This window comes from Hyaloscypha bicolor (genome assembly GCF_002865645.1).
Source record: "Hyaloscypha bicolor E unplaced genomic scaffold K444scaffold_47, whole genome shotgun sequence".
NCBI classification, from domain to species: Eukaryota; Fungi; Ascomycota; class Leotiomycetes; order Helotiales; family Hyaloscyphaceae; genus Hyaloscypha; species Hyaloscypha bicolor.
Window position 1 is genome coordinate 151,025 of NW_020194549.1, and position 25,555 is coordinate 176,579.

Genomic DNA, 25,555 nt, shown 5'->3' on the forward strand with positions numbered 1-25,555 from the left:
GAGGGCTTCGAGAAGAGAGATTTTTGGGTGTTGGGAGTTCGGGATTATTGACTTGGACCGAGATTCAAAGAATCAGCCCGATCTCCATTGGTAGAGGTATCTGAATTCTTCGTGATCGGAGAGCAGAAGCCGGCGATTTCAAGGTGGCTGCCATAATCAGAAACCTCGGACAGGGAAGTACGAAGGACTCCAGCATCTTTTGTATCCTTGGTATTCGTAGAAAAGTCCCGGGTGACTCGTTGCTTTACTGGTTCTCTTGGCGTAGAGAAATGAGACCAGGCAGGGGGAGGGCCTTCAGCTACCACGTCTGAAATCAACTCCGACATCTATCACACAGTCAGTATGATGCTATTGGGTGCTGCTGGTGTTTCAGTATTACCTTCTCTTTGTCAAAATTTGTCCCATAAGGATTTTTTGTCTTATGAACAGGAACATTCCACCATTCCCGAGAACTTGTACCCCTATCCCCTATAATCAGACCTTCCAAGTCATCAACGTCCAAGGTCGGGGTCGAAGTGGAAGCTTCTGGGTTGGAGAAACTGGCGATGAAAGTTTGACTTGCTGCTGCTGGTTGAGAGTCTACGGCATTGGAAGCCGTCGGAATGGGAGAAAACAAACTTTTTGATTTTGGCTTGAAGTCCGAGGGGCCAACCTCAAAAGGAGACTTTGCAGCTAACTCACGAAGCTCTGAGAGACTGATGAGTCGAGTTCGAGGTTTGGAGTTCGAAATCTGATGCACAGGGCTTGCAGAGATTAGGCCAGTCTTTGCGTCGTCGATATTTGGAAAACAATTTTTTGGTTCGGTCGACTGAATAGCTTCCGGATTTGAGGAGGGTAAAGAGATTGATGATTCAGCGTTGCTAGCCTCATCCGGTTTGCCTTCCTCTGGCAGACTCGTTGGTACCTGATCTTTACCCGCGTTTGGGCGGTTCAAGGATAGCTTGTCTGGCACCTCCTTTTTCTTTCTTGGTTGAATGAAGAGCTGGCCTGGCTTTTTTTTCTTTTCGCTTGATGCAATGAATGCCTTACGTCCGTCCGCCTTCTTTTGAGATCCTCCGTTGTTGCAGCCAAAATTCATGCGATCAAAAAGGAGTGAGGAAAGAGACAGATTAGCGGCGCCGGGCATGGGTGAACTCGGTCTAATCAATCTTGATTCTTCCAAAGCGGCGAGCGGATCGTTTTCTATCGGTGCAAGTGGTGATTTCCACTGAAAATGAAGTGAGCATTCTAAACAATCTTTTGGAAGACAAGTTAGGACTTACGACACATTGATTGTTAAGACTAACAGCATTCAATCTTTCTTCCTCGTGTTCCTCAAAAATAGCAGCCTTCATCAACAACATGGCTGTGGATTTATTCTTGAGGGTATCTGCTTGACTTCGTTCCTTTTCGGCCTGCTCTTTACGACGCTCGAGTCGTAAAGCTTTCTCCTCTGACGTCTCTGAAGGATCCATCGCAATGGGGCTTCTCGGTGTATCGGAGATAGGGTGTGGAATTAGCTAGGTTGTCGTCTAGAATTGGAAGCCAGGATTTTCGGCCATGTAAAGGTCTCGAGAGGCGATCGCGGCGAAGTCATCAAAGACCTCGATTTAACCTCACGAATGTACGAAGTATTTCTTTATCATTCAATGCGACGTATTTTTAAATGCTACCAAAAATTGTCAACATAACAAAATTTATATTGCGTCACCGGTAAACTTTCTCCTGTTCTGGTGAATAGGTTCGAACCCTTTCCTATAACAATTTAGTGTCTTTGATCACAATAATCCATCTATCTTCTCCACCCACACGCAATTTCTCATATTCCAATCATTTTAATCTCCTCTGCTCTCGAATAAATGGATCAAGGCTATTATTTTAAGCCTTTGTTCTCTGTTTGGCGAGTTGTAGCAATGTCATCCCTTGACGAGAAGGAGCTCTGAAAGACAGTACTCGTGGCAATATACGAGGCAGGCACGAGTAAGCTCGTGCGAAATTGACTGAGTTGCAGAAGCGGCTGGAGGAAGCTGAGCGGAGAAGTCTGTTTTTGGGATGCAACTCGGAGGGAATGAGGGAGTGCATCACGGTACCGGGGTAATTATGTCAATTCCCCTCGAGAACGTTTCAACCAAGTCTATACCTACAGCCCACTCCGGGGACTGCAGAGATGTTTCGTGAGGAGCGGGCTGTAATATTACTTCTTTCGGATTGGTTTTGGTTCTTTCACGTGGCTCTCTGCAATGATATAGGTGAATCCTTTCGCGGTCTTCTACTTCGCTCTTGGCATCTCCAGGAGGAACTTGCCACTTGGGATGCATCCAACGCTTGATCTTGCTTGTAGGTATCGGCTTAGTCGCAGTGTGCCCTGCTTTCTGAACATGGTCTTCGGCGGTAATTTGCGACATTGAGGCAATAAGATGAATAGCAAAGAACCCCATGTTTGAAGCCAGAACCTGCCTGTGATTGTAAATCTTATGCTCCATTTTATATCGCTTTAACAACTATCTGTGAAATCAAACTTAATACCTTTGAAGATGGTTATGTAATATTCGCTGCCAATTCGTTTGAACAACCAGAGGCAGTGATCGCTCTTTCCCTTTACACAAGAATTCTACCTGCTCCTCGTTGGAGCTCAGTGCTTGCGAAAAGTAATCCGAAAACGGGATCATCTTGCCCCTCGGTAGCAGAGAGACTTCTGCCCACTAGTCCCCAAATCAGCGTACATATTCTCAAGTTTCTTGCAGGTCGTAACTCCCACGCGAACCATGCACTGAACGATATCTTTCTCTTTCCAAATATCTGCCAGGAGAATCTTCCATGGGATATATTACGCATAAGATCACGGGTAGGATGGAAAATACATACTTTGAGGTCACAGAAGAGGCGAACGGGTTGGACAAGGGAGATGGCTTTCGAGACCACGAATCAAGCGACGAGGCAGAAATCCACGAACAGCAGACTTCTAGCAACTAAGAAGTATTCTTAGAGAGAGCAGTTGAGGACGTTGAAGACAAGTCGGAATTATCCGAGGATGACGAGCCACAATGGAACCGCGGATATGAGCTTCGACAAAAAGCTTCAGAGGATTTCTGGACGCCGAAGCAGTTAGCAGCTCACAGGGTTGAGTTCGCGATCAGAAGGAATTCTATCAATCCGAAGATAGAAAGCGAGCTATGTCGTTAGAGGAACACAAAGAGTGTGAGATTGAGAACGCAGAACTTCAAGGAGGGGCTAGTCAATCATCGCACACCCATCAAGCCTCTTCGGCGTCGTAACCCCCCGCCCCACCCGCTTCCTGAGCTCCTACTCTCTGCCATGGGGCAGCAGAAGGCCTTGATTTCAACATAGAGTCACACTGAGTACTTGTGGGAGCTTTGGAATCTGATGGCTCCACAGAGAAAGTTCTACCTTGGTAGAGAACGCGACGGGAGACCCGGAGGACTGACGCTTCCTGAAGGGAAACCCCGAATTATTGATATTTTGTTCTGGGCTGGGGTTTTCGGTGGCTTTGTTGTTAGGGTCAGTGGGCTTGCGGGCTTTGTCTTCCAAGGTATGTTTGGGATTGTTCTCGCTCTCTCTCGGATAGCACTGGGAACTATTCTTTTTTCGTTCTGCCAAGTGCTTCCAATGCTACTAAGGTAAGGCAAAACATCGAGGATCGTCGTAAATAATGTGCACATATTTTGCTATTGAGCTGTAGAAACATTGTCATGACGTTATGGGATGTCCTCACTTTGAGTGACGTGTGACAGGGGTGAAGTTTAAGCGAACCCCTTTTATCACTTGTCGACCTTACCTAATAATACAGCACGTGACCGGCCCTCTTTGATAGAAAACCCTCCCGTTTCAACTTATTTCATTTCGTTGAATTCACTTGCCATTTGCTTGCAAAATATTCACCCGAGAAAATTCTTTGCAGCTCAAGATCGGTCGGTGGTGGAGTATTCCCGATTCCGGCCAACCTCGTTGCCGCGCCGCGCATATTTTTTTATTTTATTTTTTAGCAACGCGATACAAGGTCCACTGCCAGAGCATCCTCCATCATCTGTCGGAATCTCCTCAAAATCCCCTTCTGGCAACCAAGCTTTTCTTCCAACCTCCAACCTCCAACATCCTAGACACACACAGCTCGTATTCATCGACCAGCCGGCGGCGCGATGGCGAGCACTCCACCCGCCGCATCCGATCAGTCTTCTGCCAGCTCCCCTCTTAGTCAGTCTCTCGGGATCGATAACCTCTTAGAGGAGATCTGTACGACCCCCACCACGGTCATGCATGACGTCGATCTTTCGAAGCCTAATCCACACCCCATTCACGGCGTCCCTGGCAATCCTAGCCCTCCTTTCAGTATAGGCATGCTTCCAAACGCAAATCAGTACACCGGCGTCCCAGGTCACATCGTAGCAAGTACAACTCTTCCATCGATTTGCCCAAGCCAAGGCTCTCAGCATGGCATGCAATCTCCGACTGCTCCCCTCCCTGCCCGCTACCCAGCGCCCGCACCGATCTACAACCCCGCCCAAGCCCGCGGCACCTTAATTTATGCCAACACGCCTAACTACTCGGCAAACCCAGTGACGCCTTCGCATTATTCGCTCTCTTCTTCTCACAGCTCCTCCTTGACCAATCCATCGCCAACGCCAACATCTTTGCCAACTACGAGCCAACCGACCACCCAAGCCCAAGACCTACAACTGGCTGCCATGCAACCGCCAGCGACTATTTCCCTGGCTACGCAGAAGGCAAGAGAACAAGCTTTGGCGGCAAGGGCTCTGAAAAAGGAGGAGGAGCATACCAAGCAGTTGAATAGAATGACCAGAGAAAACAATCACTTGCGCAGCCAAGGTCTGATTGTAGAAAACGAAAAGGAGAAATTCCAACAGAAGGTGAAGGAACTGGAGCGACAAATTATTAAACTAGGCAAAGAAGTCCTGGCCGAGAAGAAACGTGGATCAACTTTAGAGGCAAGTGCGTCAGCTTTGCAAGAATCTCTACGCCTCGAAAAGCGCGAAACATTGCGTTTGAGCTCCTTGATCGGTAGACCAGCAATCAAGGAGACGCGTCGCCAGATGGGGGTTGTCCACAACTTTATGGTCTGCAAGAAGATTGGGACCAAGACGCACACCCAACGTCAAGAGAGGCTCATTGCTCTGATGATGAGGGAAATCATCCATCAGAAGAAGGTTATGAGTCATCCGGAACACACCATCCAAATCTTGAACTATACACACCAATCGAACATTGCTCAACTCAATGCCGAGTATCAGCAACATATCCAGAGTCTCCAAGCTGAACTCTCATCCCCAAATTCACATCTCACAAAGCCACATCCTCCAGCCCAAGAGTTCAACGCCAAGATCGAAGAACTGGAAATCAAGCTCAAGGGTGCCCAAGAATGTGCCAGTACTGAACGGAGCAATGCCTCCGAGCTCGGTCTTACCGTCAGAAGCCTCAGGATTGATCTTACAAACAGAGCATCCGATATCAAAGACCTAAAACAGAAGCTTACGGAGAACAAGGATCTCGAAACAAAGCTACGGGAAGCCGATGCTGCTACAGAGAGAGAACGAACAAAGAACGCCGAGCTTGTGAACAGGATCGATGGCATAAATGCAGATCTTGAAGAGCACCGATCGGAGATCGAGGATCTGAATGAGAAGTTGAAGAACAAGGGGGATCTTGAGTCAGAAATCCGGGCTGCGAACTATGCGATTGGCCATGAACATAAGAAGAATTCTAGGTTTGAGACGACAATTGCCGACCTGAAGACAAAACTTGGAGATCTCGAATATGAGAACAAGAATTTGGAAGAGAAGAGGGCCAGTCTTGAAGAACAGCTCCAGATGGCTTTGAGAGACAAGAAGACCGGAGGCTTCGGAAATACAGAAGCGGTTCTGCACAATGCAAACCCTCAGAAGAACACTGCTGAGGATTTTGTTGGATTGGAGAGCGGACATCTCGACAATTCCGATCCTACGGGCTCTAGACCGAACAACGAACAGCACCAAGAGTTGGAGATCAAGAACGGGCACCCTCAACCGCTTATCCGCCGAGCAAACAAACCCAAGTTTGCTCGGCCTAACACACCCCCGCCCGGTCCGCGTAGAGGGCGTGACGAACCAGAGGAAGTCTACACCCAGCGGTTGCGCCGCTTGACCCAGCTCTCATTGGACCACAATGCAAAATTACTTGGCCAAGACAAGGGCCATTCTGCAGTGTCAGACTTGGAAACCACACAATATCAGACCATTGAAGAATTCCTTTCTGATCCGACCAAATGTTTTGTCGCCATGTGGGAGAAGCTAGACGCAAGCTTTTCCGAGAATTGTGAGCTGAAGAATGAGATTGATCGATTGGAGGATGACCACAACCAGCAAAGCAAGAGACTTAAGGCCAAAGTGAGAAAGCTGGAGGCCACCGTCGATGGTTTGAGGCAAGAGAAGAGAGATGAGAACATGAAATTGAAGCTCAGAGAACAAGCTTTGACGAAGGCAGAAAAGGCTCTCGAGCAGAGAGAACAATGGCTTAACAGAGTCGAGTCAGGAGTTGATGCGGTCACCATGGCTGAATCATCCACAAGTAGTTGGGATAATGAGACTTACGATGATGGTTCCACTATCTTCGAGGATCCTCGCATTTATGGCGACATTCAAGCCGCTGAGCGGTGTTCAATGTTCGCCGATACTTGGCACAATGGCGGTTGCGAGGTTGGCTTACAAGTCGATAATACCGAAGTTCAATGTCCCAGTCCAGTCGGTGACATTGAAGCATCCCAATGTCCCAACCCAGTCGGTGACATCGAAACCGAATGTTCCGGTGTATCTGGGACATTCCCTTGGAAGTTGATACTCGTCGATTTGCTCGTCATTTTCCTCCTCCTGGCTGGTATGCTCTGTTGTACAATTTTCAAGCAAAATCCTCCTTCCGAACAACGCCCGCCACATACATGTCATATTTCCGAGCGGCCTCACTTCTCGATGCCTTTTTCTTCGCCGGATCGTGTGCCGATCCTCGTATGCCTTGAAAATGGCAGCAGCAACTCCACCCCTGCCTTCTCCTTGACTGTTCCAATTCTGGACAGCCTGGTCAGCCAACTGCCACTATTTGATGGCCCTGGTTACGAGCATGTCACCCCTCCTGAAGCATCTACTGGGTTCAAGAGCTGGCTTTGGGAGTTTATGGTGACTGGAGCAGCACAAGGGCAATTCGGGGCTGCGGTAGGGAGCAGCAGTCTTTATCTTTGAGTGGGTGGGTCACGGCGGAGAGGAGATGTCGGCTATATGTTGTAGAGTTTAGAGTTGTTGGTTTTCTTTTCTTTTGGCGCTTTCCAGGCGGTGGCATTTGTTTTCCTTTATTTGTTGTCCAGGTTGGAGGCGTTAAGCATAACGTGGAGTAATTACCATATTGGTGGGCTCTTGGTGAAAAACGAGGAGTGGGAGGGAGCTGGAGTTGGGGTCGGTTTCTTGCTGGTTTTTTTCCCTTTCCTCTGTTGTCAGATTGACACAGCAACTCCTCATTATGTTCGACCAGCGAATGGTTAATTAGCTAGATGGTATCTGCAAAGAACTAAAAAGTCTCTACACGATCCACAGGATCTTGGGTTCATTAGTGACTAGGTTACAGTATCTGAAGGAATTGCTACTTCCAAATCATTCAGGTCTTGTTTCGCAGGAGATAAATTTAACGAAGCTTCTGGTTAAGAGTCACGTCATCTCCCAGTCATCTCGCCACTAATGAAGTAAACAAACAAATTCGGCGTGAATAGGTAAATTTTAGGCCGTATATTCATTGCTAGAGTCTTGGGATCGGCCAAGACAAAGCAAAACCTCTTGAGGAAGTAGAGTCAACCTTCAACAAACTTGGTCGTTAGCAGTGTGGGCTCCGATAGGCTCGATAGAGTCGATAATCGATCGATAGATAATCGCGCTAATGGTCGATAATCAACAACAGTGGTCCCTTTTTTTCTTCTTTTAGCGATGGTTACAGGGCTAGTGCGCTGTAAAAATAAAATAATCCAGCTTATACGGAAAGCGTAAGGACGTAATGTGCCAGCGAACTTTTCACTTACGACTTATGACTTATGACTCGGCACGCGCATGCTTCACCCCACCAAAAATTGCCCACATACCACTCGCATTTATGATTTTAGACCAAATTTAGCTTAGTCCCTTTTTGTCTCTCCTTTCTCCCTAGCATTCCACTCTTCCGTAAACCTCTTCATTTCCTCTACCGCCTTGCTGAAACTCTCCTCCGTACCAAGAGCGGCATTCCCACCATCCACGATTTTTCTCAACACTCCTCCACTCCTAATTAGCTTCGCACTGGTATCAAGAAAGTTCGCTTCATCCACCTTGATCACATTGATGTAATACGGATCCGCGAATGCGTTACTGAATGCTGCCATATCGTCGACGTCGAACTCGGCAATCCCGTCGCATACGAAAGGAAGAGGCCAGGCACCATCCTTGCTAGGTTCGTCGCCGGAGCGTGCTGTGTGGATCTGTATCTCATGAAATTGAGGGACGACTTCGTCCTGGGCTATGGGGGAGTACCTGTGAGTAACCAAGGACTTTGTGCTTCACAAGCCACGGCGGTGTGAGAGGTGCATGTACTCTCTCCCAGTGCTCGTAGAATTGCTCGGGAGTCAAATCTTCGCGCCTCTTCGCAAAGAGAGCGAAACGCATCACAGGCTTCAGTGGTGAAGACATCTATCCGTTTAACAGCCTGAAGAGTTATCGAAGAACAGTTCAGCATGCGATGTACTTGAAGGACAAGAAACGTGCATTTGAAACGTCGAGAAGTACCTCTTGTCCTAGGCTTCAAAAGTGGGGGGGGATGAGAGGTCAAATTGTGCCTTTCATGTGATTGGTCACCTCGCATTTCACGTTCCTTCCCAAGCACGTACACCGTTACTGTATAGGGGACAGCGGGGGAGGCACAGTCGGCTAAAACCAAGTGCCAATCGGTTAACAGAGCCTTCCCCTTTTCAACTGTAGGCTTCCGGCTTCAACCCTAGGCAACAGTATAACTGTTCTTAGCTGATGAATGCACAAACATGCACAACACTTTCTCAAGCATTATTTATCCATCTTCAATTCGTCCGAACCTCATTCAGGATGCCCTCTTATTCCAGCGAACGATCCAACAAAGATTTGCATTACGCCATCGAGAAAGACTTCACTGAACCTTCAGGCGAGGAGGTGAAGTACGGTTCTGATGGCTTTCGCACTTAGGATAGCGAGTTACACAAGCTCCCATTCCCCACAGCCCCGGAGAGTGCCCCGGAGAGTGCCTCCGTCAATTCCGATGGAACTCTCATTGTAATATCAGTCGCTGACAATATCCATGTCTACGACACTGTCAACTTCACCGACATGTCCGCCTGCAAGGGGCATGTATCCAGAGTCGATGCTCATGCCTTTCAGCCCGGCAAACCCAAAGTCTTGGTATCCTCTGCGCAGAATTACTATAGAGGTTCAACTCCCGCAGAGGCTACAATCATAATCTGGGATCTCAAGAAGGAACAGGCGAATCCTTTGATGACATCGAGTATCATCCCGAGCATTGCAAGCCAAGCCACAGACAACGTTGCCGATAATCTGCTGATGGTTCAACCCCGACTTGAGCTCTCCGCCGAGGAGGAGAAGAGCCTCACCGAAAGTATCTAGCGCATTATCTCGCGTATTATCAAGATCCACGCTGTTGCAAATCTACGAACCATCAAAGGGAGGCTCTCCTTCTCTTGCCAGTCGGAGCTATGCAGTCCATCTGGCAACTTCTTGATCTACATGCCTGGCAAGCCACCACGGTCCAACGATGCCGACAGGTGGGATGTCAAAATCTACTCGATGGCAACTCACGAAGACGTGCTCGCACTGATTGGACACACAGATGCGGTGATGTGGACGGGTTACAACCCAGACGAAACAATGACCGCCACCGTGGCATGGGACCAAACGACCCGTATCTGGGATGCAAGGTGTGGACATCAGAAGTACAAATTCGATACCAATGGCCAGAACTGGACTGGGGGTTTTTCGTCCGGTTCAAAGCGGTTCGCGGGGACGTGTGGCGATGGAACGTTCTATGTCTACTCCCTGGATGACGGCGCTACGCTATGGCTCAAGCTAGATTTGAGCCCTCGACTGGTCGGCTAATAGTAACATATTGGCTATAGGCAAAGGGCAGAGTTCAAAGCCGGGGAGGTTCATTCTGTATGATGTCGAGAAAGAAAAGGTTCTACAGGAGCGGATTTCGAGCTTAGATGCTTGCAAGGTGGCACTGGAGTACAAATCGATGATGAAGAGCTATCTGGAATTCTATGGGGTCAAGTTTTTGGATGGGGGAAGGAAGGTTGTGGTGCTTACTGCGGGTGACGGTGGAATTGAAACGTATGACCTAGAGAAGTGGGAGAAGTGGAGATTTGCAAGGCCAAATATTGACCCGCCATTCAATGGTGACTCTGGGGACAACGAGGAAGAGAGGATATCATTCAGAAACCACGCCAGAAAGGACAAGTGAAGAAGAGAAGGAGGGGTGAGCCTGAGAATCGGTTGGTAAGTGGCGGTTACCACATGACTGTTTGGGAGGACCAGAGGGGGGAACCATCTTCTATGCCAGCATGGATGGAGATGCAGTGAGGATTTGAGATGTGCCTATGACGAAGGACAATGCCTCCTGAGCACCGTTTTGTTTTCATTTCCAGTCCTGATTGTATTCCCCGCTGTGTAATAATGAACTTATTCTTCTTCACCCATCAAAGCCTGAAGAGCTGTGCATGCATTTCTCCATCCAACTTGCTTACAACTTACTTTGTACAGCATAATCAACCTTGATTGTGTAAACTGGATCAAAATGCATTGCCCAATACCCATCCCAGATCTTCTTTGTGATAGGGCCAATCTTACCATCCTTCACCGGCTCACCATCAAGGCTCGTGATAGGCATGATGCCTCCCGCCGTCGTACACATGAAAATCTCATCAGCCTTGTACACCATCTCCACAGGTACAACCTCCACGCGAACTTCAATCCCATTTTCGTTCGCAACATCAATAACACTCTTCCTCGTAATACCCTCCAAAACACCCCGGTCAGGAGTATAAACGACCCCATCCTTGATAATACAGACATTGAAGCCCGAACCTTCAGTCAAATGCGCATCTCCATCCGTAAGAAAAGGATAAGAAGCGCCCCTATCTTGTGCCTCAAACATGGCTCTCGTCAAATCTCCCCACTGCAAATTCTTGACCGTCGGATCGAAACTCCCAGGCGGAATCCTTCGCACAGTTCGCGCAATAATTGCGCTCCCGTTCCCGGCAAGTTGCATTTCAGGTTCCATAACCCAGATATAAGGCATGATGAACATATACAAATTCGGCACTATATCTTCTGGCTTCGACTCCCTGACGCCATTGAAACCACGCGTGACGATTAGCTCAACGAAAGCGTCTTTGATGCCGCTCTTAGCTACCATGTCGAGCAGGATTTTCTTGATTTCGTCTTTCGGGAGGGGGAGGTGCAGGCGGATCTTTGTGCAGCTGAGGGCTAGACGCTCGAGGTGGTCGTCTAGACGGAAGAAACGCCCGTCCCAGACGGAGGGCACGTCGTAGGTTAGGTCGCTGTGAAGGAAGCCTTGGTCCATGAGCGGGATGCGGGCTTCGTGGAGGGGGACGAGTTCCCCTGCTACCCAGGCGACGCCTTGGGCGAAGGGGTTGGCGCTTGCATCTATGATTGCTTTTCTCGCGTTGTAGTCTGCGAAGACCTTCTCCATGGTGGCCATCTCCAGTGTCTTGTGTCGTACGAGTTTGTCTGAGAGACGTGATAGCTTCGAGCATGGGAAGGAAGATGTTTCTTAAACTGGAATTATCTTTCAAGAGAATTGCTAATCGAAAAAGTCGCCGGTATATTTATATGAAGTTTATCTCGTGCGGGTCCGCCACCACCCAGCTAGCCAGGCTGGTCTATGATGGCCACCCCACCTTCAAATTCCTCGCCTTCCTAAAGTGGCAATTCCTTGATTTTGACCTGAATTGGCAACCGAGGTGGAATGCGTTGCCTGCAACAGCAAAGAAATAAACACACTTCGGATACAGCTTCCAGAAATCGCACTTGCTAAGGATATTCCAGCTCCAGCTCCTTTGTTCGATTTGACAAGCGAGACTTCGGAATTGGTTTCAAGGGCGAGCCGCTCGCTAATTTATCGCGAGATTCAGGGGTAGTAGCAGCCGCAATATCGCAAGGCTGTCCTTCACTTCTACCACGGCCGTTTGATTTATTTTCTCTAGGTACCAATAAATCCAAGAAAATATCTCGTTAGAACCGCAACCATTGTGAACGAAACTTGATATTCAAAAATAATTGAGCAACCAATTTGCGAAGTGACTCGACAATTAAATCGATGACTGTAAATACTGAAGAGTTTCCGGCGCATTTAAGCCACCCGTCTATGTTTCAAAATGCCACGAGACTGCCCTTCCCAACCGGGACCTCCCGCAAATCAGCATAGCTCATGTACCTCGGAAGTCTGATTTTAGCAGATAGAGAGTACCCACAGCATCCAGCGTCGCCTGAGCTACCGCTAGAGTCTTCAGGGTGTAATATCTCACAGTGACCGGGGCTTTCGAAAGGTCAGTTTGGCTATCCGACTGCACTTCAAGATAAATTGATATTGATACAACTGTGGGAAGAGTCCTAGAAGTTCGGGATAGGAATAGGGAAGAAGGATACTTGCTTTCGAACTGGACTGTGGCCTCTAGGCATCTTTGGGTTTGTGTTCGGCTTGGTCGGAAGTACCGTTGTGTTTCAACGGTACTTAGATTTAATAGCAACAAAGAAAAAGAGAAGCCGACGGATGGAAGATTCAGAAGGGGGGGTTGCTATACCTATTCCTTATATCTCGCGAGGCTGTGGAAGACGTGCTTGTGAGATCTTACGTCCGCGTAGCTCTATGGCTCAATCTGATTTGGGCACTGGCACGGAATTGCATAGCCCTGGGAATACTCGAAGGATTCATGTGTCATTGCCGAGATGCTGTAGGTTGTCTGACGTTCATCCATCGTAGCAGGGATATATGGATGCGGGAATCGCTAATGAATCTATTTACTGAGGAAAAGGAAATGAGAGAGAGATATGGATGATGCGTGAAGTTGCTGAAATTGGATACATGAGGTTAGCATGCTGCGCCGTATGCTGAGATAAGCATTCGACACTATTTCAGGGGCGGTTGCAGGGGTTGGTCGCTAAACAAATAGGCAGTCGATCGCTAAAGCCCCTGAAACCGACCCACGTCGCACATGACCGGATATTCTGGATTGCAAGTCTTGCCTCACCTGTACCAATTTGGTCTCCCTCACAATCGCCCAAGCATGCAAGTCACACATTCTAGCCATATGGCGGCGCTGTTAAAATTCAGCGTTATATTATAAAGAGTATTGGGATTCCGAAACGTGCTTTGCCGCAAGCCAGGCCCTACCAAGCTACATTGCATGAGTTCTCTTCGTTTTCTCTGCACTTTCTTTCGCCATTGCTCACCCCTCCTTCACCGCATAGAGTGATATTCACAGGGTCTTATTTATTATCATTCGGACACATGGTGCTCTTATCATGGTCATGATAGGTGCATCCCTTCACGAACCGTGGCTCCCCCATCGCCTTTCCCTCCATTCCCCTCAAGTAACGGAGAATCAACATAAGTAGAGCCGAATCGCTGTCCAGAAGTTTCCATATCTCTTTAGTAGGGTACAATGCCTCTAATTTGTTAGTGTCGGCAGAGAGGATTGCTTTGAGGAGTGAATGGCCTAGGTAGCGTTGCATAGCGCTGTGATTATTGACCCTGGGAAACACCGTTTTGACGGTTTCGAGGGAGTGCAGCATTCCTGTCGCGGTTTGTCCGGAGCGTAAAGCTTCCATGATGAGGTCTTGAAGCAGAGGCAGGTTGAGATGTTGGGCTAGGAGGTACGCTTCGAAGGGATCCCAATTCCAACCTCTGTGTTTGGTCACGTCTTTGTTGCGTTTCAGCGTGGGTAAAGTGCCTTCGTAGACCCAAGTGAGAAAGATGTTGAACGAGTCAGGTTGCTCCTGGGGAAAAGAGAGGGTTGGGAGCTCGTCCTGAGCTGCTTGAGAATCTTCGGTGTTATCCGAGGATGTCATAGGCTTTTTGAGGAGGTTAGCGAAGTAAGGAACCTGAGTGCACAGTCTGTCTTTGTGCACTCGGTAGAGTATTTGATCGGGGCCGACGATGATGTCGACCATCTCAGTGCCGTACTTCCTACAGATGGATGAGTATTCTTTTCCGGAACTGTTGACTATGGGAAGAACTTACGCATCAAAATGAGGAAGTGAAGAAGCTGTGGAGACGATGCTCTGGATGTCTGAAGCATCGGCCATGATTGCTGGTTCTGTAGACGAGAGATAATATTAAAGATTTTTGGAAGATCAAACTCTTAAAGATTGTGCTTAAGTGTATAACAAGAGGGGAGATGATACGGGTTATTCATTATTCGAGAAGCTTCGGTAATTGGTTTCTGGTTGTGTGAATATACGCTGTCATTGCTCGTGTACAGTTAGAAGTTCTAGGATCTGGTAGCATGTCCTGACTCATATGTACTCAATCCACATCCTCTCACTATCTCGTAAGTTAAACTCAATGGCCTATTCACAAGTAGCGGTATCCAATGAAATTGTGGATTTGCAAGAGTGTCATCACTGCGGGGTGGTTCTCCATCATTTCAAAAATCTGATAGCCACCCGACTTTGAAGTACATGACTCTCGAATTCGAAGTGGTCTGGTAGCAAAGATAGCGATTCGAACTGGGGTGAGTTCCCAGATGTGATATCGGGTACGAAATTGACTCGGCCACGGTAGAACGCTGCACATAAATCTGAAGAACCTGGCAGACGAGGCAGAGAACCCCAAATCTCTCCTCAACCGCCGCAAAGCCGCGATGCGAGATGAGTTTAAACACATTCTGGACAACGTTGGGGTGGCGTTAAAAGGCCTTCAGGAGATGGTGTTCAAGTATCGTAGCCTTGGAACGATGGAGAAGAGGACTTGGGATCGGCTACGTTTCGGGCTCAAGGAGCTGAATACAACAAGGCAGAAGCTGATGTTTCACACGGCTCAGATCGAGCTCTTCTTGAGTAACGTTATGGTGGATGCAATAGGGAGAATTGAAAGCGTTCTCGAAGACTTAATTCGAGAAATAAGAAGCGGAAGGGGGGCACCAGCGATTCTATCGATAGAGCAGAGTGGGGACGAGGCAGTAGTTGGCTGGACGCAACTCGCGAATGATTTGTCCGAATGTGGGATTCCACTTCCGGATATTGACAGACATCGCGATGATATAGAGGAGTATCTGGCGCAGCTTACAAGCGGCTTGGATCTTAACTCCATTGCTTCACCACCCGGGTTTGATACCGATGGTGATGCTCTCGGGCCTACGGTAGGGCCTGTACCAGAAGACAACTGGGACTCGATTTCTCAACGGATGGCTAGCGATAGAGATCCCCCTTTTCCGCAGGCAAATCTTCAGAAGTTGGGGGTTCCCCTACAATCGGCCACCACTGGAATCTACGTAAAAAATGGGTCTAGGCAATATTTTGGATATAGTGCTAGCTATACGGAGAGCGATTCTGGATTCCGAGCCATACGTCATATGATTCCGCATTCCTACCTTCTTAGTTCTTCTTTTTCACTGCATTATTTACTCATAACCACGTAGGAAGGAGGAACCTTTACTCGAGAGAGAGACGAGTCCCTTGTTGGAGATCTTGAGGCCAAGATCGCGGCATGTTAACAGAAGTGGGAAAATGATGCCGAAGAAAACGAGCGTCTCAGACAACAGCTCCAAAATGCAGCAACAGAGAACGAACTGCTCAAGGCCACATCCACGTATAACAGCGGAAAGAGATTGCTTGCTGCGGGGGCGACATGGAATTATATTATTCAGCATCCACTTTATATGCGAGGTCTAGTGGATGTAGGCGACGTATCTGAGAGGCTCAAGCTGGTTGCCCGTTGCCATGGAGAAGGGCCAGTATATGAAGAGCGTGATATTGTACTTGCTATTGAATGCAGTGCGTGCGCTAGTAGCGATGATTTAATATAATATTCGGTTCACTAAGGAATCGTAAAGTCGAGGATCTACTGTTTGTTCACCACGGACATACATCGTACCTTATAAGTGGCGAGAGAGGTGTATCGTGGTTTGAATTTTCTAGTGGATGAGTAGCTGGTTGAAAAATGGAATTTCGACTCTTGCGGATCAATGCTCTTACTCACAGACAGACGAGGTAACGAGACATGACGAACCAGTTTAAAGTATACTCAAAGATGGCCTCATGCACGTTACATTCCTTAGTTCGTTAAAAGGTGTCTGATTGATAACTTACCTGATTTGCTGACTTGTAAATTGACTGGTTCAATTACAAAGGGATTTTGACCGAGTTTGGGAAAAGTCCATACAACGCTAAATAACAGAAGGTGGAAACAGGGCTACAATGACAACTTCTCGTCCACTAGTCTCCTTCCACAAGCGGGTCCACGAAAGGGGGGCATGTTTCGGTCACGTGACCAAAATCGACCCCGAACAACAATCCCATAACTTCGCAAAACCGCTACCAATCCTCAGAAAGGAGACATCGCACAATCACCTCTTGCAATTTTCTTAGCTCTCCAATGTAACCCCTAAAAACTATATGCACATTGCACAGTCAGCGCGCCAATCAGCGTGCCCATCCCACATTCCACCAATGACGTATGGCGTACAAGGGTAGCTCCCCCCGAGACAACCGGCCGCTCTCTTATCAAGGAAGCAACGGCACACAACACCAACTGGAAACAACTTTCAAAAGAAAAGCGCTGAACTTTGCCCTCTTTCCTTTCCTTCCCTCTCATTCAATCTCCCCTCAATCGTGGTTTGCTGGTCAATTGATCTCTCGGTTGGTTCAGGACTCCTGGTTGTTCAAGCCGAGTCCATTGAAGCTGTCTCGGAGTGCGATAAGAGACGATTGAGAGGGGTTAGATTCCAAGGATAGCAGCCAAGATGTCGAAAATTGAGAATGCCCTCCCGAAACCGAAGATCGAGCTGTACAGCGGGAAGTACTTCGCCGCCTGTGCGGTGGGAGGAGTAATCGGTATTTCCTCTCCTTCCCCCTTCTCCCCTCCTTCCTCGTCGCAAACTGACCCCACCTCCCAGCCTGCGGTCCAACCCACACAGCAGTAACACCCCTGGACCTCGTAAAAACACGCCGACAAGTCGACTCCAAACTCTACAAATCGAACCTCTCGGCATGGTCCATGATCTACCGCTCGGAGGGGATCCGCGGGGTCTTCTTCGGCTGGTCACCCACCTTCGTCGGCTACTGCTTGCAGGGTGGAGGGAAATACGGGTTCTATGAAGTGTTTAAATACCTGTATGGGGAGAAAATGTTCCCGGGCGTGAGCAAACCGGTGATCTTCCTGGGGGCCAGCGCCAGTGCGGAGTTTCTGGCGGATATGGCGTTGTGTCCGTTTGAGGCTGTCAAGGTGCGGATGCAGACCACGCTGCCGCCGTTTGCGAACACGATGCGCGAGGGGATCTCGAAAATCGTGGCTAAGGAAGGATACGCCGGGTGAGTTGTTCTTCCCTTTCCCATGCCAGGTGCAGATGTTGGATTGGTGGGGGATGTGACTGATGTGAAGATAGATTGTATAAGGGATTGTATCCTCTCTGGGGCCGCCAAATCCCTTACACCATGTGCAAGTTCGCCACCTTCGAGACCACAGTCGACAAGATCTACGCCACGCTCGGCAAGCCCAAGTCCGCCTACAACGGGCTGCAGCAAACCGGCGTCTCCTTCCTCGGCGGCTACATCGCCGGAATCGCCTGCGCCGTCATCTCGCACCCCGCGGACGTCATGGTGTCCAAGCTCAACTCGGATCGGAAACCGGGGGAGGGCGCGGGCAAGGCGATGGGCAGGATTTATGGCAATATCGGGTTTGCGGGATTGTGGAATGGGCTGCCGGTTAGGATTTTGATGATTGGTACGTTGACGGCGTTTCAGTGGTTGATTTATGATAGTTTTAAGGTGGCGTTGGGACTACCTACTACGGGGGGCCATTAGAGGGGTTCCTTGGAAAGGGAGTGGAAGTGTGGATTTAATGATAGAGTTGTGCATAGACGGGTGATGAATTTCCTTGCTTCATTTTTGGCGATATTTCTCTTTTTGGTTTATTGTAGCCACTAAGAAATCTATTTTTCATTTTCCACGCTTGACATGTGGCTTTTGTTGCTTTGGATTCTTGGGATATCATTCATTGTTCAGGCTAGACCTTGTACAATGAGTTTGATAGCGAGGGGAGAGGTGCCAACAAAGAAAGACCAAATAATTATTTAAGGAAAAAGACAGAGTGTTAGAATATAAGGGACGTAGGATTTTATGTTCATGGAATAAGGGCAAGACTCGGAAATATGCAGACGAGGTAAGATGGCACGGTGATGCTGATGCAGGCCATCCACACCGTGGCATTGAACTGCTTATGTTCTGAGATGATGTTGGTTTGCAAGGTCGGGAAGCAAAGGGGTTAATACACTAGCCCTGCCTCGAAGAAAGAAGAGGAAGAAAGATATAGCAAGCTCTTGCAACTCGCTGAGCTTGAAGATTGCATATCACGTGATGAAGCTACAGCGTGCGCTTTGGTGACCCGAACGCTTCAATACTCGACTTCGAGAAAGGTTTTCGCTACACTCCAGATGCAAGACGGGATGTAGCGCGACCATTGTTGCACAGAGCACAGTGCTGCATCTTCCCGGCCATGAGACATCGTCACATGATTACGCACGAAAGACTTAGGTCAAATCAGCACTTACACATCGGGTGTCACTTTCAATCCGTGCCGCCTTTGTAAGATTACCTACCTGATCCTCGAAAAAGGCCTACGGAGTACAATTCCTCGAGTCAGCGAGTCCATCCGTAAGACTCACCGCTCTCCCCTCGCTCCCTCACGAGCAAAATACCAACCACCCCTGCTTAGCCCAGATGATCTGATAAGATTTGGAATCCCCACCTAGGATTTCCATCCAATGATGAGCTCGCCCTGTTTCCGACGTCGGAAAGTCTCCCAAACTCTCGCTCCACTCACCACCCCCTGTTCACGCCCCTGAGCCCACTTCGGGCCTTTCAGATGATCTGATAAGATTTGAGTGCGCCGCTCAACCTTGGCTGACCCCACTTGCGCCATACCGGAAAGAGCTCGTAACAGCCGGACACGAAGCCATTGGATGACGGTGTCATCACTTCTGCATGTGTTGATGACATGCACGAGGAACTGGACGGGAAGCGAAAGAGGACAAAAGGCAAAAAAGGGCTTGTTGGCAGAGACGGGAAGAGCTGAGGACTGAGCCGGCAGCATTATGCGACCGTTCTGCGGGATGGGGGTTTGGCTGATGTGGTGCGATGTGGAGGGGCGGCGGCTTGATCTTTTTTGCATTTTCGGCAGCCGAGCAGGGCAGCAGGGCACTTTGCCGGCTGAGGATTCTGCCTCCGAGCACGGTAGTAGGAGAAGAGATGAGAACAGAGGACAGAAAACAGAAAACTCCCCCAGCTTTTAGATTCCGTCCCACGACTGCCGCTGCATAACATGAGCTGCGCGCAGTCATTTCACAAGCAAAGTTGTGCAGTTGAAATACTGTATGCTGTACGTTGTACTCGCAATCGTCTTGGCAGCCGCGTCTTTCCGTCGTGTCCCTCCGGAGATCTGTGGGCTGCAACCCCCAAAGCGGTGTTCCCCCCGATCAGTGCTGTTCCTCGGCACTGGCCGGTGTCGCTTTGCGCCCGCCAAAAAAGTTTATTAAGAACATCCCGGTCCGCCACCCACCCACCCACCATTTGCACTCTTCCATAATCACTGACCAACGATTACACCACCGACTGACCACCGACTGACCACCGACGGACCGCTTCCTGATCCTTCGACAGCGCACGACAGCAGTCGATAACAATCAATTCAATGCGATAACTACAATTGACCTCCTCGTCCGACCCCTCTGTCCTCGTACATGCTTCGACGATCAATCCTCCTCCCAACAATCATCATGTCGCGCCCTATGGCTATCCGCACAGCTACCACCTCGCACTGCATCCCCGAAGAACCCAATCCCTCCCCGCGATCTGCAGCACCCTCTCTCACCTACTCCTCCTCCTCCTCAGACGAACCCGAAGAGCCTCAACCGCCCCGAAAGCGACGCGCTTCCACCCGGCTGATCTCCCAAAATACCGCAGACGTCCAACGACTCATCGGCGAGCCGGGCACAAACCTGATTGAGAGATGCTGCGGAGGAGGCTGCTACATGGCCGTAACAAAGAATGACAAGCTTACCCTCGAGCGTGTCCCTCTGCCAGACAACGACGCGTACAGAGCTCTGCAATTGAATGTGGGGCTCATCCCGACGACATTGTCTAGCATCCCAGAGCTGCCTGCAAAGACCATATCCCTCCTCCCTATTAAAAACGACACACCTGTTCCTTCTTCTACAGATTCGGTCATCTCAGTCACCTCAAATTCCGACTCCATCGACTTCACCCCTCATCCTGCAACCGAGGCTCACGAAATCGATACGAAGATCCACCCTCCGAATTTCGTGCAGCCACATCCCCCCTACAATGTCTACTCGGCACGCATATTCTCTGCGCGCGAGCTGACAAAACCCGGTGCCGAGAAGAGAACCTACCACTTCGACCTCGATGTGACAGATTACCCAGAGGAGCTGGGCGTAGATTTCAAAGTTGGAGGAGCAATCGGAGTTTCCGCACCCAACGAAGCCTCAACCGTCGACTCCCTCCTCGACCTCCTTCTCATTCCCCGCTTCCAACGCGACCGCAAAGTCCTACTCAAGACAGAAGGTGGAAGGTGGCCAACAGTATGGGGCGACGAGCAACCCCGCGAACTCATCACAACGCGTCGAGAACTCTTAACATGGTGCAGCGACATCCAATCCTATCCCCCAACTAAGCCTCTCCTCCGCCTCCTCGCCGAGTACGCCACGAACCCAGACGAGAAGAAAGTCCTCCTCTACCTCTGCTCAGCCGAAGGACAGGGCGTATTCTGCGACTTCAGAACCGGACCACATGTTACCATCAACCAACTACTCACCGCGTTCCCCTCCTCCAAGCCTCCTCTCGATCACCTCTTAAGTCAGTTACAGCAACTCATGCCCCGCTTCTACTCCCTCTCCAACGACCCCCACGAGTCCTGCGTCCCCGCCGCCGGCTGCTCCCGCCTGATCGAAATCGCCGTCACCGTGCACGAGAGTCCAAACTGGACCGGGCCTGCACGCACCGGCGTGGGAAGCGGCTTCTTCGAGCGTCAAGCACAAGCATTCATCGCCGCGGAAGCTCGTGGAGAAACCCCCGATCTGCGTGTTCCCATGTTCAAGGGATTGATGGCAAACCCTCTTGCGCGCGAGTTCGTCTCCGATGGCCCGATGCTGTTGATCGGTGCCGGCGTCGGCGTTGCTCCGTTTCGCGGCTTCGTCCAACGCCGCCTCAAGAACGCGAATTGCGCGAACAAGGTCTGGGTTTTGCAAGGTGTGCGCGACTCCCTCCTCGATGAACTCTATTCCGGCGAATGGGGCGTCCACGAGAGTGAGGTGAAGAAAGTGGTGCAAAGCAGAGGAGGAAAGGGGGGAGAGGGGGGGAAGAAATACGTCCAAGACGAAGTCCGAGCGCAGGCGGATCTAGTGTGGTGGATCGTTAACAGTCTCGATGGCCGCGTCTTCGTCTGTGGCAGCAGCCAGGGGATGGGCGAGGGTGTCGAGAGCGCGCTCGTGGAGGTTGCGATGAAGAAGGGGAACCTCAGCAAGGACGAGGCGAGGGAGTTCTGGGCGCTGAAGAAGGAGGCGGGTCAGTACATCGCTGAGACGTGGTAGCGCGACACCCCGCCAGTTGCTCTAGCTCCCCTCTCGACGGTGTCCCGACCCTTGCTGGGAGAACGGCGGAGATGTTCTTGTTTATTGTCGATATCTTGTTCACTTGTACAAATTCCTTCTCCTTGGTCTTGCATTCGCATTGGACATGGCGTTTTTGGCGAAGGACGGGAGAAACACGGGCAATTGGTGCATTAGATCGGCGTCTATTTTTTCTTCCCTTTTCTTCTTTTTTTCTTGCTGGAATTTTCCTCATGCGTTTGCTGGGTGGAGAGAGAGCTGAGTTGTTTGGATATCAGAGGCAGGGAAAAAACAGAACATGCAGGATTGTTCATTTCAGGGTACCATTGTATGGCATAGCTAGATAGGAAGCAGAGCAATCAATACGTGCTTGGAAATCATATATCAATGCGTTTGGGAATCAGTGACATGCGCGCCTTTCGTGACATGGTTGGCGGGAATCGGCGGGTAAAGCGGGAATAAGCGGGACAGGGGTCTCGATGGCAGGGTGGGTGGGAGAGGGATGGTGGCGATGTGGGGCCTGAAGCCGGAAGGGAATGAAGGAGGATGGGCTGCGAGGTCTGGGATTTTGGGTTCTGAATTTGCGTATTGCGAGAATCTAGTTGAGTCGGGTTTTAGGCAGTGTGATGGAGTGTTGATGGGGGATCAATGGACATGAGGATCAAGGGGAGATATTCTTATTTGATCGGATTGGGGGAGTGGGGAACTTTGGGGGCGAGGAACGCGGGGTAAGGGTGTTGTGGCACTTTTGCGGAAGGGCATGTTTATTTGGATACCCTTTGAGACTTTGTGGCGCAGTGATAAATATATCGTTTGGTTTAACTGGTGTATTGCTTATTTCTACGAAGAGGTGTTGATTAATGAGAAAACAATGCTTGTTTGAATATAATACAAGAATTCTATTCTCTCTATTCTACACCTCTATTCTATAACTCTACTCTATTCCTCTGTTCTATAACTCTATTTTAAACTCGCTATGCTCCACCCCCAAGATTAAACACCAGCAATGCCCCTCTTCCCCCTTTAACCCCCCAAGAATCTAATCTAATCTAATCTAACCTATTGCATGCAATTACCCATCTCCCTCCTCACGCCCCGAAAACCTTAACCCTCTTCTCCAAGCTCTCGAAGTTCTTCGGGCCCGCCTCGCCCGTCGGCGCGCCAAATACGAGCGTGCTCGTCAGCTCCCAGTCCCGATCGATGCCCCAGGTGCTCGCGACCTTCTCGTCGATCAGCGGGTTGTAGTGCTGCAGGCTCGCGCCGAAGCCCTCGAGCTCGAGCGCCGTCCACACGGCGAACTGGTGCATGGCCGTCGACTCGGCGCCCCAGGTGGGGAAGCGGTCGGCGTAGATGGCGAACTTGTCCTGCATGCCGCGGACGACGGCGCGGTCGGTGTAGAAGAGGACCTGGCTTGTGTTAGCGATGCTTGTGAGGCTGGTGGGAAGAGAGATTGGGGGGAGGGCACGAACGGTTCCGTAGCCCGCTTTGAAGGAGCGCATTCTTTGCTCTGTCGCCGGGAACTGTTCCGCGGGCACAATTGCCCGTAGCACGTCCGTGGTGATGTCCCATAATTTCTCGTGCTCGCCTTTCAGCAGGAGCACGACGCGTGTGCTTTGGGAGTTGAACGCGGACGGGACGTGGAGGACTGTCTCGTTGATGATCTCCTGGATCTTGGAATCGGGGATCGGAGAGGTGTTGGTGATGGCGTAGTTGGTGCGGCGCGCCTTGATGGCTTCGAGGAAGGTGGTCGAGGACGGCATTTTGGTTGTGGATGACGTGGAGAATGAAGTGTGTGGTGTGGTGGTGAAGAACTGGTTGGTGAAGCGTGAGAGGGTCGAGGGCACAGAAGGGTTTATATATCTTCCCACTCGCAGGCCCGCTGTGGAAATGGATTGCCTCAGCAACAAGCTCGCCATATGGTGCCACGCCGCCGCAATCAAGATACACGCCAGGAACTGCCAGAGCGGAATTTGCATCTCGCACTATTTATCTCCTTCATCCGAGTCCCGACTCCACGGCGATGTTTTTTCCTCGAATTGGCGAATCAGGGGAAAAGGTAAGGAAAAAGGTTTGGCCATGGTGGGCGATGACGATTCATGTTAAAGGCAAGACAGCCCGTCTTTGTCTCCGTCCCGAGACTCAAGTGTGGCTTATGGTATCCTTGGATAAGCAGATTGTGTCGGTGCTTGGAAATCTGGGCCCGAGATGTGGAGCTCAGAGTCTCGGAGCGGAGGTTATGAGGATGTGGTTGAGGCTTGGTGATAGATTGGAAATAATTTGGAAATTTGTAAGGTGGAGTTTTGTCGGCATTTGGCCGCGGGATGATCGGGATGTCATGTGCTCCATACCCGGTCCGGGTTCATCTTCTTCTTATTTTGCTCCCGCTCACCTCGCCGAAGTGAAGTGACATTCGTTAAACGTCATTTCTGAAGTTCTCATGGGTGCGAGTTAGGTTCCAAGAACTGGGTAGCCAGTCATCTGCCCCTTGGTGTGGGTTAAGCATCTCACTGCATGTCATTCGGGGATTTTTGTCGGCCGCCACCTTGGCACGGACCCCGCCTTTCTGGCCCCCAACTACTCTATATATTTGGGCACCTTGCTCTTACTCGTCTTCTGTTTCTATGTCTTTATCTTCAGGTCCATTCCAGCGATTAACTGTTCTCTACGAAGCGCACAGGTACATATTCCGAAGCAGGAGGCTACGCCTGCGTTTGCTCTTCGAATCTTGGATGGACTTATCTCTCTAGGAAACTTCTCTGCCTCCCAGGAGATTCTCCATCCGCGCAAGTGCTTCCCAATTCATAGCACCTTGAACGTAACATCCTCCAGTATTCAAATGACTATCACTCATTTCCCTGAAGATAAAGGAACTTTGCTCCCGTAAGGAATGCACACCAAGTCGTGACTTGCTGCAAATCGAGGGATAAGGCAGAAGTGACCACGCCTCGCGATACCAATCCCGAATGAAGGAAGACAGGCAGCGTGGAACTGGCGAATTTCTTCCGTCTCGACCTGAGTTTCGTCTTCGAATAGCCTAAGCCATGATTTAGCAATGCTAGCCAGGGAAGCTGAATCAACTATCAGAGATTGGTTCCAAAGACCGCAACTTTTTGCTTGTATCGTTTCAATCCAATTCAGCAGCAACCTAAGAAATAGGTATATTAGTATAGGTCCGTCTTCATATTCTGTTAAATTCGTATTGAGGATAGAAGGGCAACAGTACCTATCAGCTTGTCCCTTGTATGCTTCTGAACGCTCTTGAGCTCGCTCCATCCATTCCAAAAAGAAGAAAGAATTGGCACCACTCGTGTTATACTTGTCGTACCAGCGACGAGGGGGTAAATAACTCGCAATTTTATCCACTTTATCCACAATGCAGCCTTGGAAAACCATGAAAAAGCGGTCTTCAACATGTGCCGATTCGCCCCGCCTGCCATTACAAGCCCGAAAGGTACTTCCCGTGGTATTGAGACGGCAAATTTGGTGTGTAGAATTCCAATTCGGCACCCATGAGGATAGATATTTCTCGGCCAACTTGTCAGGTCGTTGAAAGCCAGAATCCTCGACCATTTAGAGGAGAAGAAGCTGGCGCCAACAAAATCGTTGTTGAAATTGAGAGCTTTTGCGGTGTCTATGCAAGCTTGTTCATAA

General features: G+C 49.7%; 12 protein-coding genes across 12 annotated transcripts; 6 read left to right on the top strand and 6 right to left on the bottom strand.

The window, feature by feature from the left end:
- Positions 1-44: 44 nt before the first annotated feature.
- K444DRAFT_626366 (uncharacterized protein) lies at positions 45-1,454 on the bottom strand (the record flags this gene model as incomplete). Its single annotated transcript, XM_024882635.1, has 3 exons — positions 45-326; positions 380-1,207; positions 1,263-1,454. 3 exons carry the CDS (start codon positions 1,452-1,454, stop codon positions 45-47), a joined length of 1,302 nt encoding a protein of 433 aa, XP_024740781.1.
- A 1,909-nt stretch (positions 1,455-3,363) lies between these two features.
- K444DRAFT_626367 (uncharacterized protein) lies at positions 3,364-7,223 on the top strand (the record flags this gene model as incomplete). Its single annotated transcript, XM_024882636.1, has 2 exons — positions 3,364-3,529; positions 4,108-7,223. 2 exons carry the CDS (start codon positions 3,364-3,366, stop codon positions 7,221-7,223), a joined length of 3,282 nt encoding a protein of 1,093 aa, XP_024740782.1.
- A 426-nt stretch (positions 7,224-7,649) lies between these two features.
- Positions 7,650-8,761, bottom strand: K444DRAFT_609475 (uncharacterized protein). The gene is made up of 3 exons (XM_024879582.1): positions 8,532-8,761; positions 8,048-8,479; positions 7,650-7,935 (listed from the first exon to the last, which is right to left on the bottom strand). The coding sequence occupies exons 1-2, from the start codon at positions 8,685-8,687 to the stop codon at positions 8,141-8,143; spliced, it is 495 nt and encodes a 164-aa protein (XP_024740783.1). The 5' UTR covers positions 8,688-8,761; the 3' UTR covers positions 7,650-7,935; positions 8,048-8,140.
- Positions 8,762-9,095: 334 nt separating this feature from the next.
- K444DRAFT_626368 (WD40 repeat-like protein) lies at positions 9,096-10,500 on the top strand (the record flags this gene model as incomplete). The annotated part of the gene is made up of 4 exons (XM_024882637.1): positions 9,096-9,179; positions 9,213-9,639; positions 9,706-10,127; positions 10,168-10,500. 4 exons carry the CDS (start codon positions 9,096-9,098, stop codon positions 10,498-10,500), a joined length of 1,266 nt encoding a protein of 421 aa, XP_024740784.1.
- A 279-nt stretch (positions 10,501-10,779) lies between these two features.
- On the bottom strand, positions 10,780-11,760 carry K444DRAFT_522002 (D-aminoacid aminotransferase-like PLP-dependent enzyme; the record flags this gene model as incomplete). Its single annotated transcript, XM_024874170.1, has 1 exon — positions 10,780-11,760. The coding sequence occupies one exon, from the start codon at positions 11,758-11,760 to the stop codon at positions 10,780-10,782; it is 981 nt and encodes a 326-aa protein (XP_024740785.1).
- Positions 11,761-13,547: 1,787 nt separating this feature from the next.
- K444DRAFT_626370 (uncharacterized protein) lies at positions 13,548-14,366 on the bottom strand (the record flags this gene model as incomplete). The annotated part of the gene is made up of 2 exons (XM_024882638.1): positions 13,548-14,247; positions 14,302-14,366. 2 exons carry the CDS (start codon positions 14,364-14,366, stop codon positions 13,548-13,550), a joined length of 765 nt encoding a protein of 254 aa, XP_024740786.1.
- Positions 14,367-14,923: 557 nt separating this feature from the next.
- Positions 14,924-15,700, top strand: K444DRAFT_626371 (uncharacterized protein; the record flags this gene model as incomplete). The annotated part of the gene is made up of 1 exon (XM_024882639.1): positions 14,924-15,700. One exon carries the CDS (start codon positions 14,924-14,926, stop codon positions 15,698-15,700), a length of 777 nt encoding a protein of 258 aa, XP_024740787.1.
- Positions 15,701-15,874: 174 nt separating this feature from the next.
- On the top strand, positions 15,875-16,087 carry K444DRAFT_522026 (uncharacterized protein; the record flags this gene model as incomplete). Its single annotated transcript, XM_024874173.1, has 1 exon — positions 15,875-16,087. A coding segment is annotated over one exon (213 nt), but the record flags the coding sequence as incomplete, so codon positions are not given.
- A 936-nt stretch (positions 16,088-17,023) lies between these two features.
- K444DRAFT_641214 (mitochondrial phosphate carrier protein) lies at positions 17,024-18,083 on the top strand (the record flags this gene model as incomplete). The annotated part of the gene is made up of 3 exons (XM_024884597.1): positions 17,024-17,114; positions 17,177-17,591; positions 17,666-18,083. 3 exons carry the CDS (start codon positions 17,024-17,026, stop codon positions 18,081-18,083), a joined length of 924 nt encoding a protein of 307 aa, XP_024740789.1.
- Positions 18,084-19,819: 1,736 nt separating this feature from the next.
- Positions 19,820-22,286, top strand: K444DRAFT_609480 (uncharacterized protein). Its single transcript, XM_024879583.1, has one exon. It carries the CDS (start codon positions 20,054-20,056, stop codon positions 21,884-21,886), a length of 1,833 nt encoding a protein of 610 aa, XP_024740790.1. The 5' UTR covers positions 19,820-20,053; the 3' UTR covers positions 21,887-22,286.
- Positions 22,287-22,992: 706 nt separating this feature from the next.
- Positions 22,993-23,664, bottom strand: K444DRAFT_641216 (Nitroreductase; the record flags this gene model as incomplete). Its single annotated transcript, XM_024884598.1, has 2 exons — positions 22,993-23,310; positions 23,374-23,664. 2 exons carry the CDS (start codon positions 23,662-23,664, stop codon positions 22,993-22,995), a joined length of 609 nt encoding a protein of 202 aa, XP_024740791.1.
- Positions 23,665-24,514: 850 nt separating this feature from the next.
- On the bottom strand, positions 24,515-25,352 carry K444DRAFT_609482 (uncharacterized protein). Its single transcript, XM_024879584.1, has 2 exons — positions 25,128-25,352; positions 24,515-25,049 (listed from the first exon to the last, which is right to left on the bottom strand). Exons 1-2 carry the CDS (start codon positions 25,295-25,297, stop codon positions 24,752-24,754), a joined length of 468 nt encoding a protein of 155 aa, XP_024740792.1. The 5' UTR covers positions 25,298-25,352; the 3' UTR covers positions 24,515-24,751.
- Between the last annotated feature and the right edge of the window lie 203 nt (positions 25,353-25,555).